Source organism: Nomia melanderi, chromosome 12 (genome assembly GCF_051020985.1).
Source record: "Nomia melanderi isolate GNS246 chromosome 12, iyNomMela1, whole genome shotgun sequence".
NCBI lineage: Eukaryota > Metazoa > Arthropoda > Insecta > Hymenoptera > Halictidae > Nomia > Nomia melanderi.
The window spans coordinates 114,694-140,534 of record NC_135010.1 but is presented as its reverse complement, the minus strand read 5'-3'; the positions used below and the strand labels follow the sequence as shown (position 1 = coordinate 140,534).

The 25,841-nt window shown below is 32.6% G+C and overlaps 1 protein-coding gene across 18 annotated transcripts in view; it reads left to right on the top strand.

The window, feature by feature from the left end:
* Nucleotides 1–25,841, top strand: part of msn (serine/threonine-protein kinase msn) — a 179,161-nt gene that overhangs the window by 95,749 nt on the left and 57,571 nt on the right. For 9 of the 18 annotated variants that reach the window (XM_076372751.1, XM_076372753.1, XM_076372749.1 and 6 more), the window contains 3 exons: nucleotides 7,552–7,643; nucleotides 16,518–16,591; nucleotides 17,943–18,815. In XM_076372751.1, coding sequence (XP_076228866.1) covers nucleotides 7,552–7,643; nucleotides 16,518–16,591; nucleotides 17,943–18,815 — 1,039 coding nt within the window. The remainder of the gene's footprint in view (nucleotides 1–7,551; nucleotides 7,644–16,517; nucleotides 16,592–17,942; nucleotides 18,816–25,841) is intronic. The other 9 variants (XM_076372750.1, XM_076372748.1, XM_076372747.1 and 6 more) reach the window with 9 other exon arrangements.

Sequence of the window (25,841 nt, the reverse complement as noted above, 5' to 3'; positions counted from 1 at the left end):
GAAAACTTCAGAGAAACATGTATGTCTCAAAAAGTTGCGCTGAAATAACTTAATTCCCCGTAATCACTAATAAACTTTAATGTCCGCTGAGAGGGGACAGCGGAGTGCAAAGGGTTAAGTATATTTTACTAATATACCTGATCTGTCTATTCATAAAAATGAAAACAATTGTTACAACCAATTTACACTTGACTTTGAGAATATTGGAAATTTGATATCAATTCCAAATACAATTCACCATAAATTACACACTCATAAATGATAAATTCTTAGCTGAAAAGGATGCCGTATGGGCAGTAAACACAGACATCGCTATTATGTAGGACATCAAAAGAGAGGATTTCTTTGATTCATAAGTTTCAATAAAACACCGTACACAGAACAACCACTTTATATTGTACAGGATGTAGGATTTCAGTAAAAAATGCTTGATTAATTAAGTCCGATAAGAGATCTTAATCCTTTCGCCACCACGGGTGACTATAATCACCGGCCATAAAAGTTGAGCCACAAATTAAGACAAGTGTTATCGCTCTTTTTTTGTGTTTTGAAAAATTTCGTATAAAATATTATTGTTAAAAAGTTATTGAATATTATGTTTTTAATTAATTTATGAGACAAAAGACTTGGCCCCGAATGCTGAGGTCTTCGCGCGCGCAATGTTCACACCTTTGGCACAGCGCTTCGTTCTACGGAAAAGATTCCGCGCCGTGCCCGCCGTAACGAAAAGGTTAATACCGTAGTAAAAGTATTTTTTAAATATGCCATTGTTATATTGAATGGAATGCTCTCGGTGTTGGAAATTTAAGTTCAAATCTGCTTTTAACACATGGGAAATCCTTTGAAAATAGTTTTTTTTAATTATCAGAGTGATATAAACGTTAGTACAACGAAAACTGTGAGTTAACGCGTTCATGAATTTTAACGTTTTTGTCAACCTATATCTCGCAAACTGATTGTCAATTCAAGTTAAACATTTGCGACGATTAATGGCCGATCGTAAGGTAATATTTAGCACAAAAATCGATTTCGAAATCGAAGTTTCCAAAGCGGGCAATTTTTTGGGTCACTCTTTTAACGACTCAGGTTAATTCTTCTCCCACCACTCACTGTCTCAAGCTTATTATGAGCTCAGTGTAACCTGATCTCGCATATTACATTACATTGCATATAAAAAGAATCACTTTTTCACCTGTGTTGTTGTGAGAAGATAGTATTATTTTTCGCCGAAAATATTTTCAGCATCATTATTGGATACATTTGATTGCTTCTGGATCCATTGGTTGTACGAGAAATATAACGTTAGGTGGAAGATGCATGATTTTAACAGTATTCCTACCACGAGCAGTCAAATGACTGTTTTTAAAATTTCGATTAGAATTTCCTCTAGACAACGTAATTGAATCGCGTTTATACTTCACGACTTTTCCAAAAATATATGCATAAATCATTTTTCAATATTTACACTTTTTTTTATTGTTTATTTTCTGAGAAAAACTTGTAGTCTGTCTTACCTACCACGACCAGTCATTTGACCGGTAGAACGATTTATATCTTTTTGTAATAGTAATTTGTAATAGTATTTAGCCAAAAAGTGCCTTTCAGGAACTGCTTTACAGTACTTCTAAGTGTTTACAGTTCTCGCTTGCCTATCGACCTCGGAAAAATCGGTAAAATCTAAATGTCGGAGATGGCCTTTACAGGTATTTTTCAATATCTTAGATTTAACCGGGATAAATGCATGGATTTTATATAAAGAATTCACGGGAGAAGAAATTTCGAGGCAGGAGTTTTTATTTAAATTGGCAGAAGAACTTGCCATTGAATATCAAAAAGAACTAGAGTTAGGCAAAGAAAATCAAGCAACACCCGTCACAAATACAAGTACAGGTTCACGCGAATGGAAACCATGCCAAATAACATATTGCACAAGCAATAAGACTAACAAAATCTGTCTAAAATGTAAAAAGTACGTGTGTGGGAAATGTACAATCGACAAATCTATTTGTAAAAAATACGGTGAAAACGAATAAAATGTAAATTATATACTTCCAAATAAAAGAAACTATATTTTTATACTGTCAAATTGGCTATTATCTTCACTCTATATTAAAAAATATAAGTTGTAACTTATAGTTGTAATTTCGTAACTGCAAAGACAGGTACAATTACCTATTAAAAACAGTTCTCTTTTATCATTGTCCGTTTTTTCAGTTTCTTTCCCCTGAATTTATAGGCTAATTATTCGAAATACTTCCCATACCGTCTTATGAAAATAGCATTCTTCGGCTAAGCCTTTAATACGGAGCCTTGTAAATAATTAAAAAACCACTCATATCAATATTTCTGAAATATCGACGATTCTTACTTCTGTGAAGTATTAGCACTGGAAATTGGTGACGTCTTGTTACATCTGCACAGACAAGTACAGTAACATTATCTTTATTCATTTTGTGACTATTTCTCACATTATGAAGCCAAAATTGTAAGATCTTTTTCTATTCAAAGTGAGATTTCGAAGTTTCTTTGAAACATCCAGTCAGTGGAACGAACTGAAGAAAAGTATTCTAAATACACTCACTTTTGCTGGTAGAAGGTTGAAAGTTTATTTATTCAACTATTTCGGTAGGACAAACTTTCGGTTTGGTAGTTTGTGAATGCAATCGTAGAATAATTTGTTTCTTCTAAAGAATTATCTGTAACCGGAAGAAGCTATTTTTATTGGAAGAATAGATGTACGTGCATATAAACGCAGATACTATAATGTCTAAACGAGTTACTTTTAAGGCCGCTTGAACAACAAGTCGTAGAATGCTATAATCTATTATTCGAACGCTTACATTTGCAATTCTTAATGAACGAAATATACAGTGGAGGGCGTACACTTACGAACATGTGAATAATTATGGTTTCATTATCTGTAAAATGATATTAGCATTTTGTACCACTTAGTTTATATTTCTTTTATGTTTGAGATATTTTCGACTATTCTCTTTTATACCACTCGAATAACTTTGATATTATAGGTTGTAGAAAATGGTTACTTTGAATTCCGTGACATTGTTTCGGACATGTACTTACGAACACTAATAACATTCACTCGTGACACTCATTTGTTTCACATATTAGACAGTTTCGACTTCATATTTATTTCTCGTTGTTTCTGGATGTTTAGACAGTGCATACGCCAGAATCAAACGTGTTGATCATGAGTAAGAGAAAAAATATTACGTCTGAGCAACAACGCCAAGTTTGGCATCCGTTTGACGCCTCCTTAAAAACCAAGGACTGACGTATCGGAGTATTTTCTTACAATTGGGTATATTTATTGAAGCTTGTCATAAGGCCATACAACATATTAATACTCATCAAACTTCAGAAAATATTCCCCGTAAACCGAAACCCCGTAAAACTAATAATAGAACACACCGTTTCATCCATGATTTGCCTTTCTGAAAGCAACCGTTTTAAAACGGCGGTTGATATTGTGGTGTCGGGCATAGAAATTGGAACGCACATGCGGAAGTGGATTCGCATAATTGTTGACGCGCTCTTAAACGTAGGGGATGAGCGCAACGGTGCTTAAATCCTCGATCGCCAGGCAGTCAAAGTCGAACATTAGTTGAATCCGGTTAAAGACCAAGACGGTTAGCATTTGTAATACGGTAAGAAGTATTTATCAACCACATTATTATCCCACAATATTCATGGTGAAATATTGCCACATCTGGAGAACGAAATTAGTGTGCGAACTGTTCGACGTTTAGTAGAATTTCGGAAAAGAATCAACGTGCAAGATCACCTCAACTGGACAGAAGACCAGGGGTCAAAAATTATATTTACTGGCGAAAGTAAATTCAATCTTTTTGGATCTGATGGCAAAATTTACATAGAACGTCGTATTGGCCAAGAAAACTATACTATACATCACAGTTAAGACAAAATGAACCGTTTTGTTTATTGAGACATTGTTAAAAATGTTCTTTTGTCGTTTACTGAAGAAAAAATGCCTGTAGATTGAATTTATCAGGCTGATAACGATACAAAGCATATGGCGGAAATTGCCACACACAGTGTAGGCGAAAAAGAAATTACTGTATTGAAATGGCCGGCACTAAGTCCACATTTAAATCCTATTAAAATGCTCTGGATTGATGTAGATACAGAAATAAAATTTAAAAAAAAATATCAATAAATTATACACTGCAATAGAGAATTCATAGTAATCTATTCCTATTGACCGATGCATTCGCTTAATAAAATGTATGCCAAGACAATGTACAGCAATTAATCATTAAAGCACATGGCAAGATGACAAAATACTGACATTTAATTAATTTTAAATAATATTTAATATCATTTTCGCTCTTAAAAAGACTACTAAACCATCGAAAGCATGATGTTCATAAGTATGTGTCCGTAAGAAGAAATACGAGAATTATTATTGTTATGTTATCTTTTTTAACGTTTAAGTTAATTGAACGTTACCTTGCATTTTTCAAATACACATGTATACCATAAAAAAATTACAATTATAATTAATTTCTACTCTTCCGCAATATTATTAATAACAGTAGAAATTCATCCGCAGAGAATGTTCGTAAGTACATATCCGCCACTGTATATGTCAAAGGAACCTGTTTAAGACAATGTGGGGTGTATAGTAGGAGGGAAATTTGAAGATCATGTCAGAAAAATTTGAAAATGATTCAACAACTTATGCAGTAGTTATAATACATTTATTATAAAGACGCACAGTTAATACGTTACAAAAGTATTCGAACGCTTCATATATACAGTATTATTTAATATTAATACTTTGTTAGACCACCTTTGGTGATAATACTTTGTTTTAATCGACGTTTCATATTGTGAACCAGTGATTTGGTAAAATTACAGTCGATGGAATTCCATATTTCCAGATTTTTTCCCTTAAGCGTCTGCTTTAAAGATATTAGAAATTTATTAAATTTTGTTGCCTACTTCAGCCCATTAATTTTCAATGGGATTTATGTCTGAACTGTGGGGTGGCGTATTTAACATGGGATATACTGTATACGATCCATTTTTTCACGATCCTCGCTGTATGTTTAGGATCGTTGTCCTGTTGAAAGTAAAAGTCTTTTAACAATCCCAACTTATGGGCACTATCTTTAAGATTGTTCTTTACAATACTTAGATATTTATATTTATCGAGTATTCCGTCAATAAATGCTAAATTATCCGCATCACTAGCCGCCATGCAATCCCACACCATGACTGAACCACTGTCTTTTACTGTTGGGCGTACGTTTTGCATGTCCAATTCTGTATTTAGTTTTCTTCAAAGAAACAAGCTTTATTCACAATTGTTTCTTCAGTTTTTGATTTTCTTATGACATATTGTACCGTAGACTTCTATTTACAATTTTTGCTATCTCACTATATGATTTCGCATCCTTGTGCAGCCGAAGGATAGTTTCTCGTTCATACTTTTGTGTTTTTCAGACTCATTTTGAATATTATATCGTACACTTCTATGCTGTTGTTAATGAAATAATAGCTTGACGTGAGAGTGCTTTCATTTAGTAGCAGTATTTACATTATTGGCGAAGATGTATAAAAACTATGAACAATGTATTAGCGTTCGAAAACTTCTGTTACCCACAGTACATGTTACATCACTCATAATGGGTGATTACTTTTTTAATTGTTTTATAACAGTTCTGTCGAGTGCTTGTAATTTATAACTCGTTTATAATGATAAATTAACAAGATGAATATTATTGTTTCCATAAAAATCAGTGATATTTATAATTTTGTGATTATTATAATTATCTAAAATATTCCATTATAACTGGAGTTTTACTAACTTCAAAAATTGCTATACATCCAACCATTCGGTTGAGAAACATCTTCAATTTATGTAGGGGCGGTTGTCAATAAATCGTTTTTCTTAGAAAAACAAATGATCAGTGTATAATATATTCTATTGTACTCAATACAAAATAAAATTATATTTTATTCCCATGTAACCGATGTACATTTTCTCATCTAACGAAGAGATTTCTCGGTTAATACTTTGTTGTGTTATACAATTGATATTTTAAAAAAATAATTCCTCAAAACCAAATGTACTAAACGAAAAACATTGTAAATAATCATATTCCGATGAAGCACATTGAACTTGGTTACATAGATATTGTAATATAATAAAAAAATAGTTTTCTATTGGTACAGAACTATATCACCATCTTCAGTTCTTAATGTTTTTCATGATTTTCTATTGCAAAATTGTAACTAATCACAAAGTTTTTCAGCAAACAAGAACAAGGTGCAATTTTAACGTATAGAGATGCCGAAATTTGAATTTGAGAAATTGCACACAGGCTCGGGCGATCCCATAAAGTTGTTTTGAATTTTTTAAACGATCCCACTAAATATGGACAAAATAAGGGGAAGGGTGACCTAAAAGGAGTTGTCTCTGCGTAGTGAATGGTAGATAATTTAAATTACGGGCAATTCCTTAAAGTCCTGTCACGAAATTCCAAAGGAATGTCAACTTGATTAAAAATTATTGTCTGCACCGAAACTTTTAACACGTCATAATGTAGCGAGATTAGAATATACTCAGCTACCATCGCTACTGACGAATCGACAATTTTGGGTGCTGATATCCTGACAATGGCTGGCAGGAAAAATTTCATGTCTTTGATTTGGAAACGTCTGAATGTTGGCTTTAAAAATATCGAATATGAAAATATGGGGTTCTATTTAGGAATTGTGACGTGACCTTTTGCAAGACTCTTCGAGGTCACGTCACGGTCGAATACCTTCGGATGTGACATGTAGTATTTCATACCCTGTAACGTTTGTTTGACATATTTATTCGTATCATTGATACGTTTAGGGAAACTTAATTTTATCTCGGAGACTATTGAGTTTTGGACCCATGTTCACTGGAGTTTTTTTTACTGAGTTTAGTAAGTTGCACACGCCCTATTATTTGTGCACAATAGTTTAGTACATGGGTTGGTCAAATCCTTCACATGGAGGACGACTATTCCTTATGTTCCAGAGAAAACACTTTGGCTGATTTTAGGGGACTGAAAGTGAACAGAAATGGAATTTGTTGAAGAATAAGTGCACGTAATGCAATTTGAAGAAAGGGATTTCGTAAAAGTACTTATCAAAATAGACGAAACTCACTTTATAATTATATTTATCAGAGAAACTTAACACTTTCTTATAAAAATGATGATTTACTTAACCTTCAAAAAACGCATATCTTCTGATACGACCTACTGACTTATATAAATGTAATTATAATCACTAAATGTAATAGAATAATCTAACGAAAAGTGTAACATGATTATGGTTATTTAATTATAATATAATTTATACATGGTTTTTGAATTAATCATATTAATGTCAGTCCGTTTCATCTTTCATTACGCTTCCATACATTGCTTCGCATCGTCGTCCTCGTCGCATCGCCACACAACGTACGCAACGCATTCCATGTACCTCGTGCGCCATCACGTCTCTGCATTTCTATATCCGTTGCTGCAGACCCGAATTTTCTCCTTTCAGACCGTCTACAGATTCATCGTCGATGTCTTCGCATAATGCCCAGAACTCTCATCATCAAGGTAAGCCTAAAGGTAGGACTTCACACAGAATTTCTTTTAACTTTCACGAACAAGATTTAATAATGTGTATTCGCGTCCATTGTGTTTACTGGAATTAATAAATCTAGTGGAAATACCGAAATCGGAAATCACTACAATAATGCTCGCTTAAATTCTACAATTTCGGGTTCCAGGAGTGAAATTTAAACAAAAAAAAACAGGAGGAAACTATCCGCTTCCAGAAATTGACTTAAGCATAGCCTAACAAAAGCAGAGAATTGATATAGTGAGTAAAAGCGGAATAGACACAGTCCTTCAAGCATCGAGGATCGAGACGCGAGACCTCGAAGCGATGCCGTACGCGTCAAATATGAAAATGTAACGAAGAAAATTTCAATTGCAGTAATTTTAACCATACCTTCTCAAATTTAGCGCCAGTGAATTTCTCAAATTATTGTGATTAAAATGAGTTCAACGTAAAATGAGTTCCATCATACGATGGAAATCGGACTAGTTTTACCGAATTAATGAAATTAAAGGTTCATTTGTCCCAAATTGATAAAACTAGATCAATTACCGTCGTGTTTGGACGCATTTTAGTGACAAGAATCTCATTGTTCCATTGGTATTACGATTGAGAAGTTATGGTTAAAATTATCGCAATTGAAATTTTCTTCATTGCGTGTCTATACTTGACGCGTACGACGTCTCTTTGGCCTGTGTCTGTTTCTTCCCCTCATTGTATTCATTTTCTGTCTCTGTGTACAGTTGGTTACTCACATGATCCCGGCCGGCCAGCACTTGAAACGGGTAGAGAGGCAAGGGGATTCAGCCGCACGCTCCATCTAAACTCGCCGCTCTGCCAGTAACAAAGACGTGTCGAAATTAATTCCGCCATTACTACCGAATCGAGCGCCGCGAGTTGGACGTCCCCCTTGCCTCTCTACCCGTTTCAGACACCGACCGGTTGGGATCATGGAGTAATCAACTGTACTGGGATCATGAAGTCAGTAATGGCAAAAAAGTAGGAATAGTACAGTCGAATTAAGCTCAGCAGATTTCTGTGGAATTTAAGCAAGCATCACTGTACGATGAACAAGACAAGTTACTATGTTACGGAAGTCAAGAATTATACTTATTAGAAACAAAATCCGGACATTTTACAGCAATTGACGCAATCCAGTTTACGATTGACTGATTGAAAAGAGAAGACCGACAGTTTCTTCTAAAGCGCGTCAACGTTTCTCATGATCGGGAATCGAATGAATAATGAGAGGTTTAGAAATAAGTTACGTCCTAACTAAAGTGTAATTTATCTTTTCCTTGTAGAGTAAACTGAGGCGAATCGGATCAGTTCAGATTTATCAGCGAGAAACTAATAATTAAAACTTAGAATCAACATTTTTTGTCGTAGATTTCTTATTAATAGACATTCAGCTTTAGTATTAGAAAAAAAAAAGGTATTAAATTACTTAAAAATCTTTGTTTTGCAAGCAAAAAACTGAAAAGTGGGAAACATCCAATTCGTCCAAATATCCCGGGGTGAATCGGATATTTCTCACTTTTCAGTTTTTTTGCTTATAAAAGGAAGGTTTTTAAGTTTTTCAATAATGTTTTTTTACTGATATTGAAGCTGAATGTGTATTAAAAAGAAATTTATAAAAAAAAATGTTTCATTCTAAGTTTTAACTATTAGTTTTTCGCTGATCATTCCGGAATCTAAAAAGACATTTTTGTTTCCTCAAAAATTACACAATTTAATAATAATAAAATCAATTATTGCCATATTTGTCGCAAATATACTATCTTTTAACACCACATCTATTGGTACCGATTTCGTGACATGATTCTTCGCAAAGATTGCATTCAACCCAATCTTTTGAAAATGGATGGATAAATTTTTTGTTGCAATAAATGCAGTATTATTCTTTGGAAGATCTTATATTTATGTTAGTAATTCATACGTTCTATTAGTCTTCATTATTTTCTTAAAGTGTCCTTCTTTGGCCTAGGTTTTAATGATGTTTTTAGGCTTCTTTGATGTTTTTCAAAAGGTAACATTTTATTGACAAGTGATGTCTAATGTGAAATTGGTTATTTTAATTATACAACAAGTGAATCGTCTTTGTAGGATTGTACAAGGTATATATATATTATATGCGATAAATTCAAGGAGCTTGATGACGTATGGTCAGTTCTTTCGAGTTAACTCTTATGATTGTACTGTTTATTGTTTCTCAGCTTCGTGATCCCTAATTTGTCTGTTTTCTACATTTATATGTAAATAATCATGATATTTATAATCATAGACAGAAAATTGAGGAAAACGGAAATCCGATTCGCCCTGCCCGATTTGATCCGAATCTAAAGTGAATGCGATAAATGAACAAAATACAATATAATAATCTGAAGTATATTAAACACGTGCTGGTGATAAATAACAGTTTGAAACAATTGAAAATGAAGAAGTGTATGAAATAATATGGTCAGTCAGCATGCTGATTTCTATAATTACGTAACAAATATAGTCAATATTCTTATGTTGATTTTATTCGCCCCGTGATTCCTACAACACAAGCTCGTTTAACGCTGTTTCAACGTTTAACGCTGATGTGATATAACGTGACTTTTTCTCGAATTCGAAGTAAGCTCTAATTATGTATTCCATAGCTCGCTGTAACGCGATTCTTGTTATCGAAAACTGGATATCAGTTTAATACAGGAATAACTTAAAATTAAAGTAAAACTTTTTAGTTTTAAGTGGATATTTCTTTATTCCTGTTTACTACGTACTTTACCTTACGAGTTGAAAAATTAATATTTCTAACGATACAAACAATTTTTGTACCAGTTAAAACGATTGATTTCCTCGGTTCTGAAGTTATCATACAGTATGAGAATAATGGATTATCCTTTGTTATTTCTTTTTTACCTGGTAATAATAATATTACACTCATGATAATCCTGTGTTATTATACGAGCATAAAAAAGAGAGACAGATAATTCATTGTGTTCATATGGCACGATACTTTGGAAGTGAGAAAATTAGTCATTTCGATTGACGGAAATAATTCTTTATAACTTTAAAAATATAATTTTTCGGTCCATATTAGAGTTTGATTAGTATTATTAATCCCTGTCACGCCAACCGGCAGTAATACTGCCAAGCTAAAGCTAGCGTTTTCCTTCAGCTGGCAGTATCACTGCTAGAATTTTGCAATTTTATTATTATTGCATGTTTGAAGTTGGCTAAAAATCATTCTATAATATTCTCGGAGTGATAAGGGTTGTTATAGTTCTAGGCGGTTCTAGCCTACAAGTTATAAATACTAATTTTTTATATCACCGTGTATGTATGAAAATCACTTAAGTATTTTTCTCAACGGCACCGGCAGTCCATCGAGTTGAAATTCTGAAGGTTGGGTATGGAGAGAGGATGGGTCTAAAATGTGAAATTTTAATTTTTAATATTTATTACTTTTCAAGATACTAACCCTTAGTATCATCGCGTAACACTCGTGTGACGTATGTGCTTGGAAATAACGGCGGACAAATGAGAGGGCGTATGCAACTCGGTAAACCGAGTGAAAACGGTAGAGAACATAGGCCGAAATTTTAAGTGTCCGAGATAAAAATAGGTTCAATTTTTTAAAAAACGTTGAGTGTAGTAATCGCAAAAGTTTTTTGCGATTATCTCGGAAACTAAACCCGCCCATTGACAGCATACAAAGGATAAAGTTGTTCAAAACTTTAAGCTAAGAACATCGATAACTTCACCTTTACCTCTATAAAATTGCAAAATAAAATTTAAACTTTTTTAAAAATTCTATTTTGCAATTCTATAGACGTGAAAAAACAATGTATTTTCTATTGAAACTTTTTTTCGCGATCACTTACCGTTTTCAAAATAATCCACGGGAAAGAAAAATTTGTATCTTTTTCTAGGGGTGGTTTCACCCCTTCAGAGTGAAATTCGGTACGAAAAAATTACAATGTATTAGGCTTGATTTACTCTACTTACACACAAAGTATTGTAATTTTTTGAATTTCCGGGTTAAATACCTTTCCTTGTCAGTTTTGGTGAGTTCTATACGTCCTATCATTTGTTGTACTACAATTTCGAAACACCCTGTATGTATACGTCTTTGAGAGGGTATGATGTTAGAATGGAGCAACTGCTTACCTGCTTTTTCTATAAACCAAGAGGCATGCCGACGGAATTGTTTAAGATACAAAATGCGATAATAACGCCGATTTTAATGAAATTGACGTATGTTGTAAGTATTGATGTTTTGAACAACTTTCTCCTGTGACAAAAATAATAGAAAGTGATATGAGTAGACATGGTTTTTAAAAGCATGGCGTTCCTGTATACCCACTCTGAGAAAACTGGACTTACTCGTATTAGTATCGTCTATTAGTTTTATCGGTGGAGAAAGTTCTGCCAAACTTTGATTCTTATAATTCACGTCAATTTTATACAATTTTTAATATTACCGCTGCATCTTTCGTTTCAAATAGTTCAGTATGTAGGTATATGTACGGGTTTATAGAAAGAGCAGCTAAGTATTGTTTTAAAAAGAGTTTAAAATTAGTAAGAAGCATTATAGGTATTTATAACTTCTATATTTTGAATTTCCCGGCATATTGAAATTCCAGGTCAGTTCTTGAGATCAAATTCTATCTACACCACGCAGATACTTATTTACTGCTTCTCTTACATTCGTAAAATATAGATTTAATGGATTTTATGCTGTAATTAAGAAGGACGATAGTAAGTTTAAAACTTTTTATACGAAAGAAAACATGTTATGAATATTATCAAATGTTAGGAGCAAGCAATGTATTGTTTTTTCGATTGTTGATTATTATATTAATATTTGCATTCACGGTTTTTTGTACAAACGGGTGCAACGAGTAGGAAATCCATAGACGTTAGAAATTTAACGATCAGGGTTAAAAATAGCGAACTAACGTTTAAAGAAAATACAATTGGACATGAAATATCGATTACACTGGCTAACAAGATTTTTGCTACAGAAGATTTAATCGGAAATCTTACTAGTATTTCGTATGCTAAATTTAAACATGCAATCCGCTTTTATCCATCACAGTTTCTGAGAAAATTTATTTTGAAAAAGACACAATTGATTAACTTCGAACATCTGCTGTGTCTTAATTACGAAAATTTTTTATATAGATTATGAAACTATGTACCTTCCTGAACACAATAATTTAAATTTTAATAACATTATAAACATTTAAACATGTTTAAACGATGCTAAAATGCAAAATAACATATTAATTGGTCACCTCAGCCGGTTGATCTAAATTTGATAAAAAATATTCTTTACAATAATATACCATTTCATGCTCGCAAAAATAGGACTATTTTTCGGGAACCACTAGAAGAAAACTAGTACGATCCTCTGATAGATATGCTAGAAAATTTACAAACCGTCATAAATAATCAAGGAAGATCCACAAAGTGTTAGAAAAATGTTTAATAAGTTAGTAAACACGCAGATACGTAAAAAACATTATTGAGTAAAGAGATTCAACTTACTTCTGTCCGTTTTGCTTTCCATTAGTTTCATTTTGCCATTAAATAACATGTGTATTTCTTCGCTGCTACATGTAATGTTGTTTATACTGTTAACATTGGTATGCAACCTTCTGTCGGCAATATGGTTTTTCACTAAGGTGATCGATAATATGGACTTTTTATGATCAGACCTGATTTATCATTGTTAAGAGTTTCGTAAAAATTTTAAAATATTCGAAATTATTTATTATAGTCCCTATTTTAACATACAAATGACACTCTTGTCAAATCGTCATATCATTTTGCAATAAAAATTAAAAATTAAGATGAAGTCATGAAAAAATGAGATTCTACTTAAAAAAGGCGCATTACTTTGTAACTAGCAAATATTAAAAAAATATATTGTAAGGTTTTACTCGTATGACTATGAAGTCGTAAATGACGTATAAAAATGAATTGTGAACAAATCAAAATATACGCATTAAAAGGAATAATGTTTTTAATAGTATGTTCGGTGCTCTCGCACACCGTCGCTCTGCATTGAATACTTTCAAAACATTAACGTCGACGGTAATATGAACCATTAAAGGAACAAAAATTATTTTATCCTGTTAAAACTTTGCAATTGAACAGGCAATCTGACTTCTTCCTTTTGGAAAAACCAAATAATGAAATTTTCGACATGGAATGTTCGCCGGGATAGGGCGGTTTTTATTTTTTCTTATCTTGTAAACTTCTTTTAGCCGGTACTGTATGTAGTATATAGTAAAGTTGGTCCCAAGAACAAACCTGTAATTCCAACATGGCGGTAAATTCAAAATACAGAAGTTCTTAATACCTATAATGACATTTACTAATTTTAAACTTTCCTTTGGTCAATACTGTCTTTACTGCATTGTTTTCCTTTACTACTTTTTAGATAATTGTAGATCGTACTTCGGCTCCTTCCTAAGCTAATTAAATTAATTTCAACTTCCTCTAGCTTTCTTCCATTGGAAACATGAGATTCATTTAGTTATTTATAATATTGCACTATTTAGTTATTCAATTAATGTCACACATTGTCTGTTTCTTAATGAAAACTTTCTTCACATTGTTCACTATGCCCACTTAATAAAAACTGTCTCATAGTTTTGTCGTAACTACAAACACGCGTTTTATTTCTTCTTTAAAGATCTTGGAATTGTAGTTAATTAGATAAGGCGTAATGTATACTTTTATGCATTTCCTTATATGTCTATATCACCTTATGTCCCGTGAATTATTTAGTGACTTAGAGGAAAGCAAAGCAATTTTTATTCATTATTAATTTACCTTAACCCTGAAGATGAAATATTAATGATATTAATTACTTCTCCTTAAGGGGTTATTATAATGCGACGGGTGGTTTTTACGTTTCCTTACGAATTATTCCTTATGAAAATTAATTAAAAGTTATTAGCATAAACGTGTGCGGTATAATTTTTACGTGCCTTTGAAGAATAATTATACATGTTTTATTGAACAACATTTCAAAATGGTTGCCATAGAGCACATCGAAGTTGTATATGAAAAACTGTAAATTGCTGGTTTGAGCTGTATTACTCATCTTGAATAAACAAATCCAATTGATTTTCAAGCATTATGAATGTGACCATTGCTGGTATCAAAAGGAAAGTAATATATTGCACGTCGAAAAGATAGCGACGCTATGAATTTTAAGTTCCGTTTTTTCGTGCTCTTTTTTATATTTAAATAATCGTAGAAGTCAGAAGAAATATATTTTGCATGACCAAAGTACCGACGATAGCAAAATTTGAGCTCGGTCAGTGCGATAAATTTGTAAATATCATGGCAACCAATTCAAAACATGTAATTTCAAACTAGAATACCCCCTCAAGGGAGAGAAATAATGTTCATATGTATCAAATCCAATTAAAAATGTTCACTACAAGTTTAATTAGATATAATATACACTTACCACCATACATAGTTGAGGTACCCTATATACACATGCGCGATGACGTAATAGGAAAGCAGCAGGTCAGAACAGAATCGTAATGCAGGGAATAAACTTTATGATTACTTTCTTATCTTTATACTATTGCTCCTGATACCTTTCTGTATGGCACAAAATCAGCTTGCAGCAAAATATTCAGTTTTATTGGGTACATATACGACAACTCTCGCAGTTAAGACAGATTATGTTTCAAAAATTGTAAGTTCCAAAAAAAGTTATAGAAAAAAGTTGAATGTCGTGGCAGGATATATTTTTCTATAGGCTTACTTTTTAAATAAATAATACGATCCCATAAGAAATGCAAATGTAAATTTGCTCCAAATTGAATTATATTTGCTTTTTTGCATGTAGGTTAGTCCATTACAAGAGTATACGCAAAAGCAAAATATCAATACTTATGCAATGTAAGAAAAAATCAATAATTTGTAAGGTATTTCATTTTCTGCATAAATTACACGTTTCGTTAAATACATTATGAAAAACACAAGGGGACATATTACAAAACCTTTGAAAATCTTAATCTTCTGTACAAAAATTTATAAGGTATTTCGAAATATCTCATAAATCGTTAATTTCTTTATCATTGCAATCTAATAATTTTTTAAACAAACTACTATTACGAATCGATCTGCAGTAGGAAGAAAAAATAATTCAATTTAGGAAAAAAGTACGTTTGCATTCCTTAAGTGCACCTTTGCGTTTATAAAAAACGTAAGCCTGTAGAAACGCAAATTCTCCCACACCATTTAACCTTTTCCTCTACAATTTGCTTTCAGCACTTTCCATTTTTGAAATATAAACCGTTCTAATTGTAAGAATTACCCCGTATGTAGAAACTGTTTTTATTTCTTTACCATATTCACATAGAAGGAACTTTTCAAAGATGGAACTTTTCAGACATCAGAACAGGAACCGAAAAACAATGTGTATTTAGCTATTGTTTTATTTTAATTTCTTCGTGTACAATCTTCCCTTAAAATAGTACGTCAGTCATCTTAGAAATATACTTTCTAAGTTTTAAAATTATTTTTTAATTATCATTAACATAAGAAGAAATCACAGCATCGAACCCATTGATTTCATTAAAGCCTTTTGCAGTGAATTTAACGCGAAATTGAGCAGTTTTTACAAGCACAAAATATATAACGTTAATGTTTGCTCCAATCGTATGTCTTTGTGACGTAAACCGACAACTTCAACTAGAAATATCTTTTCAAATAACATTTCCAACGATTCTTCGTTGTTAGAAAATAAAGTAGTTATGAAGATTTGAAAAAGATTTATCTTGCAATAATTATATAAGTGATTCCAGATTCTATAACAGTTTTTGTTCGCGATTTATAATTTTGAATAATCTTTCTAGGCGGTGCACCCAACAGACCACTTCCACCAACTCCCGACGAGGAAGAATCAGACCGTACCCTAGTCATGAAACGGGTAAGTACTTTTTCTACGTACGTTTCGCAAGTTGACATTTATATTTTTAATCTCATTCTTACACTGTCGTTTTCGTATATCAAATGAGATCTATCGATGTGCATTGACAATTATATGAATCGATATGTTTACACAGTGTACCTCTATGTAACTTCTCTCTCTCTCTCTCTCTCTCTCTCTCTCTCTCTCTCTCTCTCTCTCTCTCTCTCTCTCTCTCTCTCTCTCTCTCTCTCTCTCTCTCCCCCTCTCTCTCTCCCCCTCTCTCTCTCTCCCTCTCTCTCCCTCTCCAACCCCTCTCCCTCTCCCACTACCCCCTCTCTCTCTCTCTTCGTTTCCTATTACTTAATTATGTTTCGATAGAGGAGTCGCTGTGTTCTTCTTTATTCTTTTCCTCTTCATAAATTTTTAAGAAATAAGTATCTCATTGAATAAAGGAAATACAAGCGACTACATTGTATATTTATTCTTTTTACGTACATATCTACTTGTATGTTTATTGATATTCAGAGATAAGTCTAATATTTGTTTATCTGTGTTCTAATTATTCATTACAAGTTATCGTTGTAATTGAATCTTGTGCAATTACGAGGCATCCTGGTGCGTTGACTGTACATTTGCTGTCACACAATACATTCCTGCACAGTTGTACACAATTAATGAGTACTTGTCATCATAGGTTTTACTATTGCGTTGGTGACATTATAATGACACATTGAAAAATTAAACCCTCGAAAAAAACAACAGATTTTATTTAAAGGACATGCACCATAGTATAAAATATATATATATGTATATCAAAAGTATAATTTAATCTCAATTTAAGAATTGACTCGAACGCGGCTATTGAAATAGCGTTCAAGTACATTTATACGTCTAGTTTGCTGAAAATAATGAAAACGTGCATTTTACGAATTAAAAAAACAACGGAATTATTTGATAAGGCAATAAACCGTAGTAATAAATACTTTTCGTTAGTAAACTGATCTTTCGTTTGTGCTGTGCTAGAATAACTCGTACACCAGTGGCAATAGAAGAAAGGGGATAAGTTTAATTAAAACAAGAATTTCTATGATCCGTATGACTGGTGTCCATTTTGAACAATTTAATCCATGATATATTTATGATAACGTCAAAAATAGTAATTAAAAAATACGAAACTTACGACATAACATTATTATAATTTCATCACCGCAAATATTATTACATATAACTGCAATTATTGCATTGCACTGCCATCACAGCTATCACACGTTATGTATCGTCGCACGCAATTTCTTTTCCTCGCTTTTGTGTATATTTTTTTTTCCTTTTTTTTTGTTACCATATTATTATTCTCGTGCGCGCTCCCTAGAAACTTAGTCAGATGTCAGACGATCGCGCTACGGCTGGCAGCAACCGGCGCTCCGAGGCGGATGAGCAGCTCCTCCTGAAGGAGTGGGACTTTACCCGCTTCTTCCAAGGTTTTAACGAAAGGTTGGATAAGATGAAGCAAGATCATTCGCAAGAGGTGGCTGATACGAATAAATTTGGTAGCGAGGATCTTTCTTCGTCGTCTACCGAAAAAACATTGAAGAGACAGGAGCAGTTATCGCGTAGGAGATACGAAAACCATCAGCAGCAGCAGCAACAACAACATCAGCAACAGCAACAACAACAGCAACAGCAACAACAACAGCAACAACAGCAACAGCAGCAACAGCAGCAGCAACATCATCATCAAAAGCAACAACAATTAAAGCTGGTTCATAGACGACAAGAAAGCGATTCAAAGCTTGGCAATACATCCAGCGCTTTTGCACGTGCTTTTCGCCGTGAAAATTCCGATTTTTTCCCTTCCGCGAGACATTCTGCATACTTACAGAAGTCGGACTCCTCAAGGTCGAGTATATTCGCAAGCGGTAATCGACGCGGAAGCGAAATAAGTGTCGCCGGTATTGCTGGTAGAAAGGGCAATGCTGTCAATACCGGTGAACCAGTCCTTACAGACTTTTCTTTCGATCGTGATGGTCTTCAGAGGCCTAGAAGAGAAAAGACAGAGAGCGAGATCGTTTTTGGTAATAGACACGAGAGCAGAAGGTTCGACTTTGGACGTGATAAAGACGACACTACGAGGAGACGCAGTTGTAGGCCATCAGACGCGGTTTCTACCGCGGTTGACGAAGCGGGAACTATAAAATCTACGGCCAGTACAACGGCTAGCGAGTACAGCCCCATTGTCACTCAGGTCAGTCCCCATACGAGCCCTGCCTGTGTGCTTGCCTGAGAAATACCTACCGCATTACCTTTTGTCTATACCTTCGGTCTGTAACCTTCATCAACTTCAACATCCATTTCATAAATGTCCGCATCCCTTGCGTGTCTGTCGATATACTGAATATTCTTCTTTCATACATTCTTTTAACGAATCACGTATTGTTCACTATTCAATTATTCATTCTTGTAATTATTGAAGAGTTTGATTTTTCAACGTTTTAAATTATATTCGAAATATCAGTATGCTCTGGGTGACATATTATACATATTTTGGGTCGAATTCCATAAAAAGAGTCAGAATATCTTATTACGGCAGTTACAATTCAACCTACATACTCCAGTGAACATAAATGGTTCTTAATTGCATCACAAATTCATGACAGACGACGATTATGTACCTACTATACGCTATATTTTCTCACGTTAGCTCCATTGACCACCAAGCTAAAAGTGCACAGGAGCAAGAGGACTCTTCCAATCACGATATTCAAGCCGCTTCGGATTTCGACGCATGGATGGTCATTATTGGCACGCGGCAATAACAAAGGACAGAACGTAGACCGAATACGACGGAGTGAGACTTAGCGGTAGAAAACAAATTCTCTATAGTTCCGTCTCACTCCGTCGCGTTTGGTCTCGCTTCCGTCCTTTGTTGGTACCGCGTGACCATGCGTCAACAGCTAAAGCAGCCCGAGGATCATCAGTGGAAGAGTTCCCTTGCTCCCGTGCACTTTTTACTCGATATTCGATGGAGCTAACGTGACAGCTGCACTGTACGTACTATGTGATATTTAAAGATACTTCCTAATTGATAGAATATTTGTTACTGTTTCTATATAATAGGAAACTATAGTAACAGCGTCTTTCAGAGACTTGGCCTGCAAAGCCAATATTTGTTACAATTGCTTTCTAACGATAACTCGAAGTTGGCTAGTTCCATTTGACAATGCAGTACGAATGAAAACTATATTATGTTCATTGTCGTATGTATATGGGGCCATAGAGATCTAGTATTTATAACTATTGCAAATATCGCATTGATCTATAAATACAAAGTTATTTGTCCTTTTATATATTTCAATATTTTAATTTTGTGAGATTATTCTTTCAAGAATAGTAAGTAGTATTATTGACTGCTTACAAAATTTTATGTAAACATAAAACGTATCCCAAAATTTGTTAAATGTACGCATATATGGACATATTAATCACATTACTTTTAAATCAGTACAAATAATAACTTATGTTAGTATTATATAATTTGATTGAGTATACAATGATCATGCTAGATAATTACAGAAAGTAAAGAGAGGAGAGTGATAGATTTGATTTTCAAATTGAGTTTCCGTAATTTGAGTAGCTTTCGTTAGAAGTATGAATTATGTCGATAGAATATAGAAAAAATAATTACCACTAAATTACGATTGATAATTAATGGTATTCCTAACAAATCATTACTGATTTAAACCTCTGGACTACCGATTTGAACACATTTTGCTTCAAGCAAAGTTTAATTAACAAGTTCGGATTTAATAAGTATAAAATATTACATCTTTCTGATTATCATTTCCTATTTTACTAAAAAAATAGTTGCAGATTCTTTTTGAACGAAAATTTATGCAAAAAGGAACTAAGAATTTGTATCTTTTATTGTTTAGAAATAGAACCTTTCTCGGAAAAACTGAATTTCTTTTGCTATGGAATTCTAAAAATAAAGAAATCATGCTGTGGTCTGGAAATCAGCTGGTGTGGGAATAATGCTGAAGATTGAAGTTTTTGGGTATGATTTTTGCATGAATTTTCTGGGTTTTTCTTTCTTTCTGTTTTGTTTTATTTCACTATTCACTTTTATACTTTTACATTATTCAATACAAATTTTTTGTGTGTAACATATAATTCAATTATAGGAGTGTTTAACATTAACACTATTGTATTGTACATACCATGTATTATGTATTAATGTGTTCGAGGTTTGGAAAGTACTTAGTAAATAAATTTGGAGAATTCTTAGAAAATATTATAATTCACCATTGTATAGCGTTATATAAGGCTGTATATCTAAAAAGAACAAAAAGAACAAAAATAATTAAATAATCCTATTTTTCGGTAGAAATTATCCGTACCTTACTCATTTCTTAAATATAAATGTTACTTCTAATTTATTACGGTGCATAATTGAGTAATGTGGCTCTTGAAAGAAAATTACATTCAATTTAATTTGTAACTATTTTAATAATTTTTATTTATAGTCTATAGGAAAAGTATCCTATGTACTTTTTCAATACACTGGAAAATCTGTTGCAGGATTGTAAAATATATCGACATTATTATCTTCAATTTTTTTACTTATTAAGAAACAGTTATTTATCGCTTATATGCTTTTATTAATTTTTGAATCTGCAGCTTCTTCCTATTTACTAACCTTTCTTTTTCCTCTTTCTCCCACTTTCCATACTTGGATTGTTTGTCTCTCATTGAATCTCCAGTATATATCCCGCTTTTTTCCATTTCTTCTTATCGTCTACGTACTCTACGGAGTAAATATTATATTCTGATATACATATATCTTTTACATATTTACATTGTTTTATTTAGTATTACCCCCTTTTCTTTTTTTACTTGTATTACTTTTCAATTATATTCCCTAGCATTTGACTTTTTTTATTTAATTATCTCCATTGTTCCTTATTCTTAATCTTACATTTTTTGCCTTTACCTTATCCCCAATATCATTATATCACATCCTAGTTAGCTGCCATATTCTATACAATGCTATATTTGATACATTTTTTACATCGGAATTTGTTACTCAAGGGGGATACGATTTTTATATTAAAAATATAGTGTTCAAGTGCAATTCTTAATGAAATTAAATAATCCAGCGTACTTGATAATTTATGGTTTCTAGTATAGTTACATGTTGGAAGGTAGAATTGTAACTTTTTATTGTTAACGTGATTCTCTTTCAAATTATGTATTACAGAAAATTGTCAGAAAGAAAGAGTAATAGAACTAATAATTTCGTAATCAATATAAATTTTCTAGTAGATTTATTCAACATTAAAATGATTAAACTTTGTAATTTGTATACATTCATTCGTTAGAAAAAAGAAGAATATCGACAGACATTTCTCACATTGAACTCTTACATCCACTTTCCGACGTTTAACAGCATATAAAGATCAATATAGAAAGCTAGTCAGCTACGCTCGAATTTTAGGCGCATTTACCAATTATCTATATATCCTGTCTTCGTTATTTTTCAACATTTACAGATATAAGTAGGAAAGATACATTACTCTTAGTGTTATCAGTATTATTACTCTATTATCTTCTACTATTTCATTAGATCTTTCATTGAGAAAGAGATGCATACAAATTTCTATAGTACTGTTGGTATATCATTATTGTATACTTTAATATAGTAACACCAATCATGTCTTATCACTAACAGTATTGTTGTACTTTTACGATTGCAGTACAGGATGGGAAGATGTTTACATTTTTAACAAAGCTTTACTAATCCGAGATTTGTTTGATTCTTAATAATTTCAATAGTAATGTGAATGTCTAACATTCAGGACTTCTGGTCACAGATTCTTCTTCACTTCCTATTTATTATTTCCATTCCAAAACATAATGCATCTGTTCTTACTATATGTTCATAGTTACCTCATAACTGAACAAAATTTAGTCTTCCATTAATAATTTTGTACCTGCATTTAACTAATCTGTGAATCAGCCAGTGCCTAAGAACAATAGCACATATTTCTGTAGAAAAATAATGGTTGTTCAAGGTTGTTTGCTTCTCTATGTATTACGTTGAATTTGACATTGTATGGAATTACTTCGTCGTTTAAAATATGAAGCTTCTAAGAATAGAAAAAACTTGAATTTTAAAACAAGTTGAAAAACATTCTATAATATTAGTAATAAAATGTTTACTTTGATTATATTAAACAAAATGTTTTATCTGTAAAAATGAACTATGTGCTTGTATGATTTCCCGTAAATTTAGAAGTTCAAAAATTTTAAATACTTTTATGTAACGTTGTAATGAAAAGTCAAATATTTAAAGAAAGAATTTCAGACATTCTGAAAAATTCGTGTATAGAGATTAATTAAGTGAATGATCAAATGAACTACAATTTTAAACAGCCAATATTTTATATGTATTGGCTATATATATTCTTAATGTAAATATATCGAATATTAAAGACAACGAGTGTTTGAACTTATCGGTCACATATTTTGTGATTAAAAGTGGATTACGCAATGATTTCCTAAAACTTAAGACTACATAACATCAAAATATGATATTCAGTTAATAATCTTTGAAAAATTCAGTTTCAAAATGTTTTATGGTTATTTTCACAATTGCTGCTGCTTCTGTTATCAATGTCTACTTGTTACTAGTTACTTATTTCTACTGTTAATGTCTGGATTAATATCTTCTACTACTACTACTACTACTATTACTAGCACTACTGTTGCTAATAAAGTGTATGGAAATTTAACAATAATCGAAGGAAAAAAATAACATTTCTTATACACTACATATTTTCTAAAATAAAGTACTCAATACATATGTTTATAGGTACATAGTTTCCGGATAAACATAATTATTTTGAAGTCGAAGGAATACTCTTCGAGTCTGTGTAATTAAATGTTTGGGTAAATGTTTAGATGTGCGCTTTCCTCGCCGATTTCAATGCCTTGAAATATGTTGTTAAGGATGTCATTCTAAACCTTTTTCTATACTTATAACAGGCGGTCTGTTTTAGTTTTTAAAATATTTTCAAAAATATACCCAGGAAAGGGGAGCTACCATAGTTATTTAAAAATAAGACAACCACTTTTATGTCCTTGACCTTGATATACATTGTTAAGATAATTGTTCTGTATCTCTAAAGCTTCAATCTTTTTGCAGTGACTATATGTTCAAAAATCATTCAACATGAAAATTTCGCGTTACGTTCAAATCTTTGACGTTTACTTCCATTTAATGAGTTTGTTTCCTACATTATTAATACACGAGTTTCATTTAGATAATAGGGGTTGATATTAGTGGAGCTAGTCATTTCGGTGGGGAGGGAGGTGCAGGTTCCGTGACTCCCACGTTCACAATATTGTTTTATAATTACAAAAATCCTTCGAATCTCATAGGATTGTTGGCAATTATGGGGCGGAGCCCTGCATCACCCCCTACACTCCCATGACACAACAATTAGCTCCACTGATATCAATCTCTATTACTTAAATGAAACTAATTTCTGTATATCATATGAAATAACTACAATAAGCGAAGAAAAATATAATGCGACACATATTTTTACGTACAGCTCGAAAACTGAAAGAGAGAAGCTATTGTATGTACAAGAAGAAAGTGTTCAGAATGACAATTGTTCCTCCGTACAGATTTTGGTAACTTTGAATGTATTCAAGGATGACACACATTTAAATATTTACCAATTTTCGATTATTGTAAATACATAGTCAATGAATACAGGACAATGTCCAAATACACAATTAAAATTTTAAATGTGACGCTGTTCAGATCCTCCGATCTCGTGAAACAAATTTTTGTTCGACCCGTTAAAATTTTCTGTATAATAGGAGCTTTCCAAAAAAGTGAAGCACTTTCGAAAATCCTGAAAGAAAAAAGTAATGTTTACAAGATGTCGCATTCGGAGCGTTTGACTAGACGTGGTAAATTGCCGATGAATCGTTGCTATTGGCGATTCTCGTTCTCGTTGTACAAAGGTCATTCAAAAAGTAAATAGTACTCGAATGGGAAAGGTGAAATATTCAATATTTAAAGCTTCTCCTCTTTGTATTTGAAAATTCAGTTCATAAACTGTTTTTCTGCATAATCTCAATTGCTATTCATATGAACAATTTCGTATCGCGGCACCAGTTTCTCTATCCCCTCAGCCGCTACCAAAAAAACTTCTGGCCAACTTGTAGTAACCACTTTCGCGTCGCATACTGAACGTCTTCCTCTTAATCGCACCTTAACCTGTTAACTGTGGCATTTAATTTCATTTAAAATTTCTAATAAGGCGCACAATAAAATCAAAGAATGAAATGTATACTTATACCAAATACATCTATAATATATTCTAACGAAAAACTAAAGCAAAACGAAGGGGAATTACATATTTATCTGAAAAAAATGAATAATTGATCGTTGAAAGAATTAGGATCATTTCGATTTTAAAATGACGTGTACACTCGTCGAACGCAGTTAACTGGTTAACTTGATCCTTTGCAAGTTTTTGTTTCATTTGTCAAAAGACATGAAAATCTCAAGTTCTATTTGCCCAAATTAACTCTTCAGCGAGATCAACAGTATAACTTGCTGTCGAAGCCGACGTTCTTCCGTGTTAATAATCATCTTCGATACTTGCACGCTCGTTTTCGAATAAATCGAACCACTTTCAAATTGCTAGACGCGACATTATATTATCACCACATAGTTCAACTAATTGACAGTCGTTTTCACGCGAACCAAACTTCTTTGTCAATAAAAAACGAATTACTGCCCGTGTCTCTAATTTAGACGCTGCATATAGTGCACAAGCGATGCTATAATATGATCAGTAACAAATAAAAGACAAATGGGACGTCGAGAATATTAATACAGAATCAGAATAGAGATATTAAGGAAGTATTATGGTCTATAGTATAATTTTTTAGGCTTTCGTTGCAATTTATTTTTTAACGGGAAATCACATATATTTGGCTATACAATATATTTTGCTCAAATCAAAATACAAAAAGTTCTGTGAGTTGTATCGTCTCTTCACAATATCTTCGTAGCAAAAGCTTCTTACTGGAATGCACAACTCCAACCCTTTTACTAATCTGATATATAAGAAGTGGGATCAGATTTTAATTAGTATGAATGTTCGTATGATATACTCTGAAGTTCGAAATTTGATTTTTTATGTTTTCGTTTTTGTTTCTGTTGCTTTTGATATAGTAAGAAATTAGG